General features: G+C 32.5%; 1 protein-coding gene and 1 non-coding gene across 2 annotated transcripts; both read left to right on the top strand.

Moving 5' to 3' along the window:
• The first annotated feature begins 6,262 nt into the window (after nt 1-6,262).
• On the top strand, nt 6,263-17,543 carry LOC129808187 (glucose-induced degradation protein 4 homolog). Its single transcript, XM_055857958.1, has 4 exons — nt 6,263-6,567; nt 7,146-7,313; nt 16,630-16,709; nt 16,794-17,543. Exons 1-4 carry the CDS (start codon nt 6,427-6,429, stop codon nt 17,011-17,013), a joined length of 609 nt encoding a protein of 202 aa, XP_055713933.1. The 5' UTR covers nt 6,263-6,426; the 3' UTR covers nt 17,014-17,543.
• On the top strand, nt 12,324-12,441 carry LOC129808367 (U2 spliceosomal RNA). Its single transcript, XR_008752397.1, has one exon. It is a non-coding gene; the product is annotated as a U2 spliceosomal RNA (small nuclear RNA).
• Nucleotides 17,544-18,268: the final 725 nt, after the last annotated feature.

Raw genomic sequence — 18,268 nt, 5'->3', positions numbered from 1 at the left:
GTGGGCTTCTACATAGCATTTACTCCTCATGTGTCTCTGGCGAATTTTTTTTATGATCAGAAAACAATGCCACATTATCTTCGCATGATTTCCTCATTGGCCAAATCCTATAAATGGTATTCGCAGTGTAATTATATAACGAATGATGATTTGTTGACTGTCATAGAAAATTTAGAAGTCTAAAGAGGCGTTTTAATTTATCCATCAATTGCTCCCCAAGATCATACTTTATGTAGCGAAACATCTTCTTTGCCACATATTCTCCCCTATGTTTTTTTTGCAATTAATGGCACTTTTTTTCAATTGTGAAATTGATACAACATTGAGATCATCTTTTAGTAATTCTAGAACTTGAGCTTCCTTCTAAGCACTGACTCTGTTCTGGCTTTTCTGCAACAATTATCTTGTTACAGTTTATCTTTGCACCTTTTTTGGGATACTTCCCACGTTAATTTACTTTAATTATGGGCTATTGTGTGAAGGAATTTAATTCACTGTCGATTGTTTCATTGTTGGAATTTAAAGAAAATTCTTTAAGAACAAGATTGACCAGAGAATTTGTGGATTGATTAACACAAGACTGATTAATAAAATAAAATAAATTATGATCGCGTTGGTGTTAATGTTTTTTTTTTTGAAGAATTCTGTCTATTGAATACTATAACAGCTTTCATCTTTTTAATTATTTATTTGATCAAAATTGTTCCAGTTTTAAATGCTATTGGCGACATTTTAAAATACTTAGAATTTGTTTAAATTAGAATTCGCTTAAGCTATTATAATTCATATCGATTATACTTAGCAAAAACATAAAAAACTCATAAGACAATTGAAAAAGATACCTTTGCCTAACCACCAAGCAAATATACGTAACAAAATAATATATAGAACTAATGATTTTAAATAAGTTTTTTGTTATTAGAAAATTAGTTAATACAAAGAAATATTACCACTTTCACTTGAAAACGAACATAAAGAACTTCACATTTTCTAAAAGAAGATATGGTAAATTAAGCTAATTCAACCTGTTCCAAATGGAAACTTTTCGCTACTCCAAATGGAAACATTATTTTTCCCATGATAAATGCAGTATTAAATTTTTATTTATGTATTTTCTATACTTCAGTTTCATTATTTAGTTAATTTTACTCCAAATAAAGCGAAAATCATTTCATATTCACAAATTTTAATTTATAAATTTCTCAGAAAAATTAAAAGTGTACCTTTTCACCATCGAATTTTTCATCGGTCAACCATGTTTTCTAATGAAAAACACAATAGGGTGATTGTTTTTATTCGTTTTTCCTTACATTTGTGTAATATTTTTGCCAAAATAATGTGAAATTATGTGTTGATCTATATTGTTAACGGTACGTGAAGTTTTCAAATGAAATAATTACGTATTTCGTGAACAAAAAGGGTTTTTCTGAAGTGTCTGCAAATGCTTCAATAGGAAACCCCAGAAATATGATTTTTTTTGGAGAGATTTTCTTATTGTTTCAGATGGGAAAGGAAAAAAGACCAGGAATAAGAACAAATTTTGTTGCGGTTTCACTTAGACTGTTTGTCTCCAATTAGAAACTTTCCCTTGTCTCCATTTGGATTAATTTGTTTCCAATAGAAGCATTTTACACTCGTGTATTTTTCTTGTATTTAAGATGTTTTCAAATTATATTAGAAGAATTTTCACTAAACAGTAACATTCTAGAAGAGTCAAGGAGCAAATATATGTAATTTTCTTCAGAAAAAAAAATGAACTTAATGTATTGAAACTTCTGTCAAAGTAAAAGCGACTGGAAATGGTTTTGAATTAGGACATTTACCCTAAATAAGTTAAATTACTTTTTTTCTTGCTTTTTGTGCTCTCCTTAATTGATTAATTAATTAATCAATTAATTAATCTTTGCACCATGATTAGTCCGTGATAAAACAATAAATAAATATTAATAAATAATAAAAATAAACAATAAAAGAAAAGTCTTTAGGGGCCGAAGTAGGGCACCTTTGAAATTGGGATTTTTCACCTATTTTTAAATAAAATTGAGCCTTATTGTGATATAATTTAGTTGCACAAAGAGATTGAGAAGCTGATATGATATGACTCAGTTCCACTTAAACATAGGAGAAAAATCCCAATTTCAAAGGTGTCCCACTTTCAAAGGTGCCCCACTTTCCCCTAATGATAGCTTGACGTTTAAAAATAAAATGAAGAAAATGTCAATTGTAAATTTTAGGACTTCTTGATAATTTTCTTAAAAACAAATATTTTAAAAAACACATTTTGTATATTTTTAGCAATCTTTATTTTCCCTGATGAACTACTTTATTACCATTATATCCTACAGATTTTTATAAAATGCTAAGTGATGAATTCCGATCAGAAGAGTTTTGGCATCAAGATCAAGAAGATCGAAGATCAAGAGATGTTCATATTCATACTCAATCGTTGGGGTTTTGTTCCAAAATATACGAGTGTTTCTTATAGCGTGGATGTTTCTCCAATGCGACAATGTAAATCTCGTTAGGGAAAAGCGGGGCAACTTTGAATTCGGGGCAGCTCTGAAATTGAAATTTTTGTACTACTTTTAAATAAAAATCAGCCGTATCATGATATAATTTAGGTCCACACACAGATTGAGAAGCTAAATTAAATTTTGATATGGCTCAATTCCATTATCCGAGAAAAATCCTAATTTCAAAACTATTCCAAATTCGAAAATGCCCCACTTCCACGGTAATCTCGAAAACATTTTCCTAAATCCTCTGGATCTTCTTCATCTACTTGGCCATTAAAAGGCAAATATCTACAATTAAGCACAAAAATGGGAACTTTTCTACTAGATAATTTTAATGATTTTAATACTAAATTTTTAGATACCTTGTTTATCTAACGTTAGCATTAGCAATACATGTGTTTCTAAATCAGCTAAATAAATCAGCCAAATCCCTTAATTGATCCCCAAATCGGTTGAGAAATGAGTCCTCCGGAGTGGTTTAACTTTGACTTTGAAGTGCAATGAGGCGAAAAAGAAAAAAAAAACACGTCTACATTGACTTCTGGAGCGAAAAGTGTCGCCGCACGTCTTTGTAACTCTGATTCTAGTGAATTATTCCGATTATTCCTGTTGTTATACGTGAATTGTGAAGTAAATTTAAAAATAAGTTTCATTTCCAAAGGAGTATGGTGCATTTCCCACGAAAGTTATGTTTTATGAGTGTGTGAAATGGCTATGAACGAGCTTGGTCGTCTCTAGACTTTAGCCTTAAGTGTGTCCAGCATATTAACCCAATTTCCAAAGTTGAAACGAAACAAGGGAAATATAAAACATAAAAATTGCTAATGGCGCTAATGCCGGCTAATGCTCTTCCAAACAGTTCGTTGTTAAAATATAAAATCTAAGAATTTCTGCTATCTTCACGCCATGAATATGCTATTGACTTCAGGATGGAGTTGAAATACTTTTACAGGGTATTCCAAATTTCACTTAACTTTTCCAACATTTTTCATACATACGCTTTTACATTTATGTTCTTCATTTTATTCTTGATTTGAATTCTGAGTAACAAATTCAATTTTTATACCATCGCCACACCTTTTAGCTCGGTATAAATTCATAAAGTCAAAATTCACGTCCCTTTCTGTCTCAAAAAATTTGCATAAGGCTATCCCATTCTTTCGGTCATAAAATTGGACTGAACTACATTTAATTCCGTCCGACGTCCAAAAGAAGAAGAAGAATGCGAAAGAGGGAAATATGTTTTTAGAAATGAAAAGGAAGTGTGCCGGAGCCGCAGCCATTCTGGCGCTGGCACACCTTTTCAATAGAGTGAAATTCAATCTATTGAAAATTAACATCTTACTCTTTCAAACTGAAATAAAATATGTCAAATGAAAATTGCAATTTCAATTATATTTTCAATTTTAATTTTAATTTTTATTTGCCAGCAAGAGATGAGTTTATCTGATCTAAGTATTCCCAGACTTAAAATCGAGATTGATACTTTTGAATTGTGATCAACGATTATTTTAACACTTAAAAATCTGAAGTGGCTGTGTAATAAATTTGATTATATGTGAACAGAATTTTTAAATTGTGTTTAGCAAGATAAATTGCGAGATAGACTTAACCCTCTTATCCCTGTAAGGACGTTTGGGTCACCTGTGACCCAAAAATAATTTTTTTCCTACGGTAATCTGTTTTGCTCTAAAAGTCACAAAAAATGATTTTTTCAAACCCCGAATTTTTTACCCTTTCATCTTTAAAGGGTTAATAGTGCTAATCCAATAAAAATGAAAAGGGAAATTCTTTCGCCTAAGCATTTTTTAGCACATTACTGTTCTCATGATTCTCATGTGCTTCTAAATTAGAGTAAAGTCTCTCAAATCTTACGGCGATATCACACTTGCACATTAAAATTTTAATGTGATTCACATTAATTGTCGCTTGTGAGCGTCCAAATATGTTGTGTCCTTGAGTCACTTAATATTTGGGGTTTTTCTATTTGTTGATAAAGAAGTGTACTTGGCCTGCAAAAATAAGTTTAAATTTACCTAAAGCATAAATATTTTTTACATTAAAAAATTAAAGAGAAAATCGCATTAATTTTTCGCATTAATGCTATAAATTAATTTATATTAAATTTTGCGGGCCAAGTCTACCTTTTTATCAACAAATAGATCAAATTTTGAATATAAAATGATTCAAACACACAAATTAGACATTTAGACTCTCACCAGCGACAATTAATGTGAATCATATTAAAATTTGAATCTGCAAGTGTGATAACACCGATAACACAATTAATCTCTCAAATTTGAACGCAGATTGAATTCAAAATGTCAATTATAGGATTATGTTGAAAAAGATCGTGCTAAGTTGTGGTCGTTGTGGTAGATGATCGAATATAATATTTTGGTGTCACTTCCTGAATATATACATACATACATTATGAAGGCATAAAATGAAAAGAAAGCTTGCCACAACAAAGATTTGTAGGAAAGTACGGACATTTGATTCAAAGTACAATTTAATCTCACATAAATTCCGTTAGTTTTGATAATATCATTCGAATTTGAGAGATAAGAAAGTGTTCGACTTTGAAAGATTCTACGATGGCAAATTTCATGAAATTTCAGGATTTCCGCCTATTGTAGATGGAGACTACGGTGAAATTTCATGAAATCTGCCATCTATTTCTACGTCTACTACTGTATTAACTTTTCCTGTTGGTTTCTGTCTCGATAGCTCTCCCCATATTCGCCGTGTTCTAAGTTCTAATGTTCCAAAAAAAATCACCAAACAGTCGTGACTCGTGACGTTACGTGACACTAACGCGAAGAAAAGTCGATAATGTACAGTACAGTAGACTCTCGCTAATTCGGCTCTTCTAAGATTGGACTACTTTTTTATTTGGGCAGCAGTTAAATTTGAAAAAAAGTTTATCGACATTTTTCAAGTTTTTGAATGAAGCAATTATGCTCATATTTGTCATGGTTTGTCTTACAGTAGACTCTCTCTCAATCGGGCATATGGGGCAAAATGTCATCCAAATTATCGAGAGATTTGGGCATCAAAATCATTGTAAATTCCACAAAAAGCGCTTAAATTTTAAGAATCACGATAAAACAAGGGGAAATACAGCGAATTTGAACAAATTTGCTTTAAATTTAAACGTGAAAATCGTCAACAAAATTTTACGCCCGATTGAACGAGAATCTACTGTAGTTATGATGTGATTTTGCAATATTTAATGGTTTTCATGCAATTTACAATAAATATGAGTATGTAAAATTAATATGAGTATGCAGATGAACAAAACATCGTTGCATTTCAAAAAGTTTAACGCCCGAATTTCTCTCTAATTCGGGTAACATTTCGAACATTTCGGTCCCAAATGCCCGAATTTGAGAGAACCTACTGTATAAGTAATTTGGAACACTAAAAGGTGCTAAAAATATTCTTTCATTGAAATAGCATTAATAAATGCCATAAATGCAATCATAAAGATATCAAAAACATAAATTTGCGATTTTTCTTAACATTTAGAATATTTTTTTAGAATCGCAATTTAAAAAAAAAATAATTTTATTAAATCTCCAGTTTTATTCCTGATTTTGATTTAAAAGATGAAAAATTTTATTTCTTTTTTGTAAATCACAATAATTGAATAAATTACGCAGTGTAGAAAATTGCGTCATGTAACTTACACCATGCAATCCAATCCATCATGGCGGAATATTGCCATCTCACTCAGTTTTCTCGCTCTACCCACTCGCAGAAGTTCCATTGCCAAAATTGACATTTGACTTTCCCAGAAAAAATTGCGTTTAGATTTCCCTTTAAAAAACTTGATTTTTCTCGTATTATTTCTTTTTTGTGTCTTGTGGTAGTTGTGTGAGGAAAACCTTTAAAAATTGGTGAGCCAATGCCCGTGAAGGTTGAACCACCCCCACCTGCAAACTCAAAGCAATTGGGTGCAACTACAACCCTACTTTACAATGGAAGTCGCTTCAAAGGGTCCCAGAAATCAAAAGGCAACTCATACGAAGTCGAAGTTGTGCTACAGGTAAGTCAGATGGCTATTATTCATCCCTGGAGCATGGGTTTTGTAGGACTACATCTCTGGATCTGGGAAAATTCCACGAGGAGATGTATGGCAGGGTGGGATGGCCCATTGTCACGAGACTCCTCAAATACAATCCCCAGAGAATAAACCTCAAGCCCTGCTAAGACCTTTCCCTGATTCTGCCTGGTCAGAATCTCTGTGACACTTGAGAGAAATTTTTGTGGTTAGCCTGCTCAGTCTTTACTCAGGAATCACTCTTGGAAATTTTGCTTTCTAATTAAATTCAGGGAAAACAATATGATTTTCCCAATTGGAAACGAGTAGGACAGTGTCACGTAAATCCTGGGAATGACCAAAAGCTGTGTAGCGCCTTGCAGATAAATCACAGTTAGTAGAGCTTCTGTTCAAGGTCGACATATCAGCACGTTCTTGCGGCATCTCGGGAAGCTTTTCTTGTGATGATCAGCACTTTTCTAAATTTGTAGTGCATCACAAGCAAAGAGAGCTTGGCACGAGGCAATGCCAAGAAATACACGTTCTCATGCAAAATTGTTTATGTACTTCCTCTCACTTTGCAGCACGTCGACGAGGAGAACTCCTATCTTTGTGGATATCTAAAGATCACTGGACTTACATTTGAGTTTCCCACCCTCACTACGTTCTTCGATGGCGAGATCATCTCGAAGAAGTATCCATTCTTAACGAGGAAATGGGACGCAGACGAGGATGTCGATAGGAAACACTGGGTAAGCATTGCCAATTCCAAACCAATCCAATCCATTTTATTTTTTATAAGTTAGATCTTGAAAATCTTGATTTAAATCTTAAAAAGAAGGAGGTAATCCTAGACCTAGACTTACAAGTTCAGTAAAAGCTTATTCCTAGGAAGGGGTGACTCAATTTAAAAACCCGTGACAATTTTTTGAGAAACATGTTTCATGAAACTAAAGACACCTTACGTGAATTTTTAGAAAAGTTTTACGAACCAGAAGAAACTTTCCGGAGCTTTCGCGAAGCTTGAGAAACGAAAAAATACATATATGAAACATTAAATCAACTTCAACAAAAAAAAAACGTTTTGAAATTTACAGAACAAGTCAAAAACTCAAAAAATATTACAAGTAATTTAAGGCAAAAAACAAACGAGCAGTAAAAAATTCAAAATGGGCAGTAAAAAATTAAAAATGAGCAGTAAAATATCTGATTATGGTCAGTAAAAAACTTAAATCTTTACAAAAATGGGTCTATTTTATATATTAGATGAGTACATATATTCTGTCAGTAGAAGAGGTCGAAAGTTTGGAATGTTATATCTCAGCTCTTGATGAACATAATTGGATGGGTGAACTATTGTTGGAAAGCTTGGCTAATTAGCCTTTAGAATCTGGTATATGTAGTCTGCTATGAGTAAACCATGGTCATCCAGAACCATTTATGTCGAAGAAGACACTTTATGCAGCGTCATTTTTGACCATCTACTGCTGGGACCAGGAGTGACCCACAATTCTCGCACATGGACTTAGAGGAACTCAGAGGTTATAATTTGTAGAAGAAACATTTTTTTTGGACATCTTATTTTTTTTTATTCATCGACTTTTGCAAGAATTTTAACATTTTACACGCAAGGAAAAAATTACAAAAATCCTAAAAGAGTGGTTTCTGGAGGGGAAGGATAGACGTGGGGATGAAATTGATATGATATTTGGATTCCTTGGATCAACTTATGGGGGAGTACTTAGAACATTCCAAGTCGATATCTTCATTAGTTTGTCCAGAAAATGAGATAGAAGGATTTCTGTCATTTTTTTCTATGCGTGTAAAATGTTAAAATTCTTGCAAAAGTCGATGAATAAAAAAAAGCAAGACGTCCAAAAAAAAAGTTTCTTCCACAAATTATACCCTTTGAGTTCCTCTAACGAACAGTCCATGTGCGAGAAAAGTGGGTCACTCCTGGTCCCAGAAGTAGATAGCCAAAAAAGACGTTGCAAAAAGTGTCTTCTTCGACATAAATGGTTCTGGATGACCATGGTTTACTCATAGAAGATTACATATACCAGATTCTGAAAGCTAATGAACCAAGCTTTCCAACAATAGTTCACTCATCCAATTATGTTCATCAGGAGCTGAGATATACCACTCCAAACTTTCGACCTCTTCTACTGACAGAATATATGAACTCATCCAATATTTAACATTTAAAATAGTTCCATATAGAGTGAAAAACCCTTTATTTTCCCTTTGCCAAAATTTGGACGATAATATCACTGTTTCAAAATTTTTTGTTACTGATCAATTTTAACTTTTTACTGCTCATTTATTCAATGCCGTAATTTAATAAATGTATCCCAATTTCTAAGAACACTAGAAAATGTTTCAGGAAGCACGAGAAACTGACAAAAAATACTGATATACACAAAAGAGCTGCAAAAGGTTAACCCTTTAAGGACGATTGGAACACCGGTGTCCCATAATGAAAATAATTTTTCCTGACTACCTAAAGTTATTTTTTTCTTATGTTTGTACGTAATTGTAAAGTAGAAGGTTGAAGGAATCTAGAATATTTTTTGCAAGTCTCCATCTACAGTAGACTCTCTCAAATTCGGGCATATGGGACCGAAATGTCAGCCGAATTCCACAGAAATTCGGGCAACAAACTTTTTGAAATGCAACGATTTTTTATTCATGTGCATATAGATATTGAGTTTACACACTCATATATATCGTAAATTGGATGAAAATCCCTCAATAATGCAAAATCACATCAAAACTAAGACAAACCATGCCAAATTTGAGCATATTTGATTCATTTGATAATCATAATTAAACTTCAAAAATGACAACAAACTTTTTTCAAATGCAACCGCTGCCCGAATTAAAAAGTAGCCCGATCTTAAAAGAGCCGATTTTGCGAGAGTCTACTGTATTTGCTATGTAGTAAATATTTAAGCTCAAAAATGGCGAATTTTTAAATTCTCAAATTCATAATTTATTTTATTTATTTTTTATACTTCCAATTTTTTTTAAGCAAAACCCTTTTGGCAATAAAAAATACAATACTCATACGTAATATTTCTCATTAAAGTGAAAAATATTATATATTCATTGGTATTGTCAGAAAAATTACTTAAATTTTTGGGCTATTTTTGTCTCTATCGTTCATAGAAGCACAAAACACACCGAATCAGACTCTTTTGGACTTTCCAAGGTTAAATGCATGACTTATCATTGATTATGTTTCTCAGTTTAATTTTTATTGTTGATTTTCAGTTCGTAAAAAGTGTCTCGTCGTTAAAGGGTTAAAAAAGACTTGATGAAACCTAAAAACGTCACAAAAAACTAAAATTAAAAATCATAAAACCAGACAAATTTTATAGAGGTTTCCGGAAATCCATGAAACTCAAGAAATCTTACAAGAAATTCAATCAAGTTATCGAGGATCTCGAAGAGATAAAAAAAAAATAATAAAGAAAAGGGAAACTCAAACTTTTCCGGTAAGCCTGGAAAGGTTTCCGGAAAACTGAGGAAATCTTACAAGTTTTTAAGGAGAAGAAATATTTGAAGAAATTTAAGAATAATTTTGAGAAACATAATAATATTTTCACATTAGAGTTTTGAATAACTCAAAAAAGCGAAACCAGAAAGGTACCCCAAGAATTTTGCAAGGAATTTATTTTAGAGATAAGTAGGACTTTTTTCTTCTATTTGAGAAAGAACTGAGCCTTATTATAATGTAATTTAGCATCGAAATTAGTAAAATTAGTTTGTGAAGCTAAATCATATCACGATGAGGTCTAGTTCCAATTAAAAATTGAAAGAAAAAACCCTATTTCAAACAGCCTCTAATTCAAAGGTGCTCCACTTCCCCCTACCGAGAATCCTCAAAAAAACTGCAACGTTTCACGAAATGTGAGGAAAAATAAAAATATATATATATAGATATAAAAAACTCAAAAACTTGGGAAAAACCGAAATATTCGAAAATTTTGAGATACCAAATAAAGTTTCACGGAACACAAGAAATATCAGAAATTCAAGGAGGAATTAGAAAAAAATATTAAGAAATTCGACAAACCCTCTCAAAATTTCGCGAAATTCGCTAGAAACTTAAGAAATTTACAGAGAAAACCAGTAGTTTAAAGCAATTTTAGGAAACTTAAAAAATTTTACAAAAAATACCAAAGAATTTTGGGAAATTCGAAACATTTAAGAAATATTACAAGAAGCTTAAAGAAGGCTTTGGAAAAGTCAAGAACAAATATAAGAAGAATATAACGAAACGTTCAAAAAATTCAGAAATTTCTGAAAACCTGCGAAATTTAGAAACTTTAGAAACGGAAAAAACTTGAAAGAAATTAAATAAAATTCCCGAGAATCTAAAGAAAGCTTTCAAAGCTTTTGTAAAATCCAAGAAATTGCGAATAACTTTCGAGAAACCCTAGAAACGAGGAACCCTTGTCAGTGAGATATGAGAATGAGTCACCCCCTGAAAGGAGTTAGTATAGACTTAGACTTAGAAAGAGAATACTTCCAGATTTTAAGACCTGACAGGGCATTCTTAAAATGACTACTAAAGCTTTTAAGCTCAGATTTGACAAAAAATATACACATTTACAAGCTCTTGAGAAACTTGAAAAAATTGCAAACTTTTAGAAAATGTATAACGAATAGGGGTACTTAAGGAAGATACTGTATTCGTAAAGTAGACAAACATTTTCTGAAAGTTGATTTCAATTTAGATTTTTTTTAAGGTAAACTAAAGTTCCGGACTAGGGCATATTTTACTAATCTATAAATTCATATTTATTATTTAATTATAAAGAATATTTTTAGTTGCATTGTGAGACTTACGAAGCTACTATAAGGTTTTTTTTGTAAACCCGAACAATCCTTAAAAAGTTCTTAATTATAAGAGAAAGAAGTCTACAATATAAGAGGCAGAGAAATAGGCACTCCAAAATTTCCTTATTTTCCTAATTCTCATTTTTTTATTAAGATTTCAAAAATATGTATGTATATCAATATTCTTTGTAAGCTATATTAGGTATTGAAGGGTAATTTTGAATTTTCTGAATAAGTCGCCTCAATAAAATATTAGGCCACGCCCCTTTCAGAAGTTCATAAAAAAACAATTTTTTCAATTTTTTTTTTCAACATAGTAAAAATATTATTTAATTCAAGCTCTTGTTCATTGAAAAGTACAACAATTAAACTATGTTTTCTGTAATTTTCAAAAAATTTAAGAATTCAGCCGTTGGGATCTGATCTTGGGAGACTTTTTTGAAAAAAAAAAAACTTACTTTTCGGTGTATAAGATTTCTCATAGTAAATTCAACTGAAGTCAAAAAACTAAAAATATATCCGGTTAGTTGATAAGATAAACTTCATACTTGAACGAAAGGTTTTTGAAAGAACTGAAATTTGGATTCTTGGGAGCATTTCCGAGCAATTACCTTTTTTTTTCATTGTATTTTGCCTCACGTTTTGATTAATGATAACATAAAATCCTTTGCACATTTACTTTGACTCTGTATCTTTTCTTTTCGTAAGATTTTCTTTAATTCTAGATTTTAGGGATGATCTTTGGGACCATCCTTAAGTGCCTCATGGTTTTCAAGATGTCCTTAAGTGCTAGAATTTACCGAAAAAACAGACGTGCAAAGTCAACTATATCTTACGATATATTGGAAAAACAACTTAGAGAAAAAATGCTGTTTTTCTTGGTCTATGTGACCTACATAACCCCTTAAGGATATTGTACAAAATGTACGGCCTAACGGCTAAGATCAAAGTGTAGTATCTGTTCTTATTAGTTTAACACCTAATAGTTCCCTCATACACCGAGAAAAATGTGGATGGTAAAATTTACCATCCTCCATACAAAATTCTAATGGCCGGATAGTAAAAAAGTCACCCAGCAAACGCGATATTAAATTGGACTGTCTAAAATTGTAGAATCTGTTGCATGGATAGTAAATTCTAATAGCCGGATGGTAAATTCTAATATCCCCGGATATTAGATTTTACTATCCGGATGGTAAATTTTACTGGCAGGATAGTAAATTTTACTAGCCGGATATTAGAATGAAAAATGTCGGAAAAATTTATTTTCCCCTATTTTCATTGATTTTGGCCATTGTTTGAGGGCTTGCGGCCCTTCTTGAATGACATTCTCTGTATTTCAAGCCATTTTGGTGCGTGAAAATTGACGACTGCGCCGAGATTTGAACACGCGACCTTTGTGATGACAGTCGAGCATCTTCCAGCTGCGCCACGAATTGCTATAATGTATTCAAAGCATATCGGGAACCGTTGCATCGGCACACACGATATTCCAAAATGGCATTCTAACAGCAGGATGGCAAATTTTACTGGCTTGGATAGTAATTTCAATCCAAATTACTATCCTCCGTTAAAATTTACTGTCTTCCAGTTAAATTCTAACATTTAATAAGCGGCCAGTAAAATTTACTTCCCGGATATTAGAATCTAAGAGAGGTCAAGGTAAAATCTAAAGGAGGATAGTAGATTTTACCATCCGGCTGTTAGAACTTACTATCCATAGGATAGTAAATTTTAAAATGTCAAGATGGTAGATTCTAAAGGAAAGTTTCTGTGGAGGATGGTATTTTCTACTATCTTTTGAGACAGTAGAATTTAAAGACACGATTTGTAGAAAATACCATCCAAATTTTTCTCGGTGTAGAGGGACAATGTTGTTAAATTGATTTTTGGAAGCCGGCGAAGTGCTAGGGGCTTGCTCCACCTTTGCCACGGGTTGGCCTGGTATTGCAGTACCGTTAAAAAAATCGCTATAATCGATTACACGGATTCTGTAGGGGAAGTCTTTCAGGCTTCGCACATTTTCTGGAGTCGAACACTTCATATTTTTTTCATATTCGTTTAGTAAATACGACCATTTTTTCAGAAAATGGGTGACTTAAGATTAGTTATTAAAATGTAGTACCATAGATAGGTCAGTGTTCAAACCTGTACATGGATTTCGCTATTATCTGCATCTTTATTTCGATCTTGTGCGATCCTGCTCACGGGAGCACCTTACCCTCTCATATTGATCACTCTATGCACAGCAAGAGAACCCCCGGGACCTCATCTCATACATCTCTGCCACTGAACAGTCAGATTAATTCAAGAAATACAGAAAAAAGACATGGCAAAGCGTCTCAGCTTTGCGGAATGCTCGAACTCATGAGATAGAGCTCTCCGTGGACTAGTTTTTCGCATGATTTTTTGGTGCTTACTGGTGTACTAGAGATCAAACTGATTCATAAATCACAAAAGTAGTTGAAAATCAAAAATATCGGTACTTAACCGATTCATTACTGATGAATACCGATGCAGCCAGGTTCGGAATTTCAATTATTTTTCCAAAAAATCCAAATTTAAGCAAATCGGTTGAAAAATGGGCCCTCCAAAGTGGTGACTTTGATTATCAATAATTCAAAATGGCGAATTTTCCGGTTATAGGTATGTTTGGACGAAACGTTCGCTTATTACTACCTCTAAAACATATCTGAAAATCATTGGAAAAAACTTGGGCCAATTTTGAGAAAAACCAACAAACACGGTTTTGGTGGGGAGGAGGAAAACAAAGAAAAACGTCTGGAGGTATTGTTTTTTGATTTCGAAGAACGGAACTTGTTATCGTTTATCATTTAAGTTTAAGCTCTAGGATGGTGACAAATTGAAAAAAAAGACGATTATACAACTGTTCTCTCTTTGAGTTCGAACAGTAATATGAAGTGTTCGAAACCAGAATGTGTACGGAGGCTGAAAGATTTCCCTATTTTATTCGTTTTTTATATAATTTTACCTTAAGGATATTTTCTTAAAGTTTTAAGCCAACCGGAATAAAACCAGAGTTTTTTGGACAAGCCTGACAGAACATTTCATGCATAGATTTTTTCAAAAAACCTAATTTTCTTTGGTTGTGAATATTTTATACGAGTTACAATATGTTTTAAATAGGAGTGCCCCTGATTTATTGAGTATTATATTATTTTAAGCCCTGCCCACTAATTAATCCAAAAAAATGACTTCTTCTCTGTGTATTGCATTATCATCGAAACATTTTTATACTCAAGCTGACATTTCGTGTTAATATTTAATTTACCAACATTGATGTTTTCGCCAAAAACGCGAAAATTCTGTAAATGAATGAAAGACGGCGTGGCTTCTTAAGCGTGTGAGAGTATCGAAGTTTTTTTTACTTTAGGTAAAATGGGGTAATTAGAACCGTTTGCAACTTAGAGCATTTAAGATATCCTTTTGTCACATGGCCAAAGACGAAAAAAAGGCCACGAAAAGGGAAGGGTAAGAACAGAAGAAACAGCGTTTCTTTGTGTTTTCTTACTTTTGCAGATCTAAAAACAGTTTGTAAATCTAAAAAATTCCAAATTAGGAATGTTATAAATTTTCTCATTTGAGGAGCTCAGAGCAAAAAACCTCTAAGTCGTATGCATTTCCCTATTAAAATAGCGTTTTTTTGCTCCGAGCTCCTCATTTTATCTGAATACTTTTCAAAGACAGATTTTTTAATATAACTTCCTCCGTTCCGAAATAAGTCGTACGTTTGGCGAAAAATTAGGGATTAAGGAATGGTTTCAGAGAATGTTTTTGTTATTTGCAAATATCTTGTGTATGAACCATCCTCCATGTTCAGGGATAAAATGGGGATCCTACGACGATGGTAAGTTGAGAAATCGATATGTTGAAGTTGTCCATTTTTCACGTTTTTTTTTTTTTCAAAGAGCTCCGGTAGATAGTTAATTACTACAAGATGGACTGTAATTAGCATTACAGGCTAGAATTTGTTCTAAATTTTTAGTATGCACAAGTAGAACTCTACAGTTATAACCGATATGACAGTTTTTATATCTCAAATTTTGCAGAATGAGCAATAAAAAGAACATCATTTTTTATGTATGTATTCGAATATCTGGATGCAAAATGGTGAGAGATAGGGACTTCGGACCTTCAGCGGACCCCCATAAGTTGATCCTGGGACCATTTATATGTTTCTCTAAAACATATCTAGAATTGAAAAAAAGAAATCGCACGACGTGTTTTCGAGCAATCCCAAAAAACATGATTTTGGAGGGGAAGGGGAGGGGTGGGGGCAAAATAAAGGACATATTAATGGTCCCAGGGTCAGCTTATGGGGGAGTCCCCCGAAAGTCCCAAGTCCCTATCTCTAACCATTTAGCACCTATTTTAGATTGAAAATAAAACGCCAAAAATAAGACATTTTTAAGACATTCATTCCTCAACATACCATCAAGACTGGACCCCAATTTTAGTTCTGGACATTAGCAATAGTTGTTTACAAGAGATAATTGTTGATACACAAAACATTTATCAACATACTTTCCTTTAATCCCAATGTTTCCCAAACGTATGACTTATTTCGGAACAAGAATTTTTCCCAAACGTACGACTTATTTCGGTACGGAGGGAGTATTTTTTTTAGGGGGCGTGGCTTTTTTCGAAGGGTTGAGATACTTCAGGATCTACAAGTTTTTTTCCAAATAAATTCTTGGTAGAATATTTATATTATTTTTTTTTATAACTTTAAAAATTGTCTTCTTCCAAAAAATGTTTTTTTTTGCCCCAGTGAAAGTCATTTGGGGCGTGGCCTATATTTTTAAGGACCAAAAACTTATCGAAGTTCAAGTATTACCTCAAATTCCAAATATAAATTAAAGAAAATCACGTAGTGTTTGGAGTCTCGCAAATTCGAGCACTCTGCGAACTTCTGCAGATAGTTTTAAAGAAAATGCGCATAATTGAATTTATCTTGGTCCTCCTGAAAAGAGATTGTTTGTCAACAGAAATGGTTGAAAATAATCCAAATGTAGTCAATTGATAAATTTCAGGGCAGGAAAAAAAACTTATCTGATTTCGCAACAAAGCTAATGAAGGCTAAAATTTTCCATCCACACCTGACACATTCACGACTCATTTGTGAACTTTCTGAAGCTTCAGGCGACTTTTTATATTAAGAACTTTGTAAAATTAATTGCTTCTTTCGCCTTCAAATTTCAGAGCAAATTCTCAACATTTGCTGAATTTTACTCAAAGACCTTCAATTCGGACAATTTTGACTATGAGAGTTTGGCCAAAAGGTTAGTGGGAATGTTTATTTATTCATTATAATGTTTGATTTATTTGGATGATTGTGGTTTGTGTTTTTGCCGCAAAATTTGCAGCGACTTTGTATTTATGCGATGGAAAGAACACTTTTTAGTACCTGATCACACGATAAAGGATATCAATGGGGCATCCTTTGCTGGCTTCTACTATATATGCTTTCAAAAATCAAAAGCAACAATGGAAGGGTACTACTATCACAGATCATCTGAATGGTTTCAGTCGCTACATTTGGAGCATGTTCCCGATAAGTGTATCCAAATTTATGAGTTTAGATAAAATGCCACCAATTCGGGAACATTTAAAAGAAAGAAAAAACAATTACTTACCGATTTTGAAAAGGGAATGAGGTAACCTCCAAAATTTTTAAACAAAAAGATTTAAATATTAGAATATTTGAGAGAGAGAGAAGGAAGTTTTTTTTGCAGAAATTGCAAAAAAAAAGAAAACAAATTGATATAGATATTTCTTCCTTTTTTCTTGCGGTGTCTTTTTAAACAAAAAAAAATAACTTTTGCTTTCATAAATTTTTTCAACAATTTTTTCTTTTACATCTCATTAAAATTATTTGGCGGAGGTAATGACAAAAGGGTAATTGATTTAAAGAAATGGTAATATTTCGGTAATTTTAATTTGTCAAGAATGTACGTAAAAATTATTTTTAAGACTTACAAATTTATATTTTGCTAATTGTGGAACGAAAAAAATATACAGATGAATCAATGATCCTTAAAAAAATTTAAGAAAGAAGAAAAAAATGTACATGAAAAAATTAAAAGTCGTGCAATGAGCAGGATTAATTCAATTGACATTTTTGTTTCAACATCTTCCAGTGTTTAATTTATTTGTCTCCCGAAAACATATCACACGCCACTTTTCCCTAATTAATTAAGCTAATATACTCTGTCTGCGAGATTCTTGAGGACCACACCTCAATTGTGAGTGGGTGTGAATTATTTAATTATGTTTTAAAATATCCAATTGCGATGGACATTGCTGGTGTTAAGGCATGAAATAAAAGCAAACAGAGGAACTATTTTAGTTGAGAAACTTTAGCGGGATCTTCTAATTTTTGCTATCAAAGAAAAATTTTGCAAAGCACTTTGCTAAAAGTTTGTCAAAAGATGTTTTTTTGGGAAAATTTAAAAAAGTTTTGAAAAATCTTTTTATTTCAAATTTAATACACTTATCATTTGTTTGTAAAACGTTTGTCAAAAGAATGTTCTTTCATCTAAAAAAAATGACAAAGAGTTTTGTCAAAGGAAGTTACATCATTTTAATAAGATTTTGACAAGTTCTGGTAAGCTACTGTGTACAAAATGTCGCTTTCAAAATGAAATTGCAAGAAAATGATTTATTTCTTTTTTTATATTGTTTTGTTTTCAAAATGAGTCAAAAATGGAGGTTTCGAAAGTCTACTTCGTGCAAGTCAAAATCATAAACGGATCACACCGCCTGAAGTATAAGATTAACTTTTACAGAATTTTCCCCAGGATTTCCTCTGAACTCGCCACGGAATTGTCATGTATCTCCG

Source organism: Phlebotomus papatasi, chromosome 3 (assembly GCF_024763615.1).
Source record: "Phlebotomus papatasi isolate M1 chromosome 3, Ppap_2.1, whole genome shotgun sequence".
In the NCBI taxonomy this organism is placed as follows: Eukaryota; Metazoa; Arthropoda; class Insecta; order Diptera; family Psychodidae; genus Phlebotomus; species Phlebotomus papatasi.
Note: the sequence above shows the minus strand (reverse complement) of the source record. Positions and strands in the feature narration are given on the sequence as shown.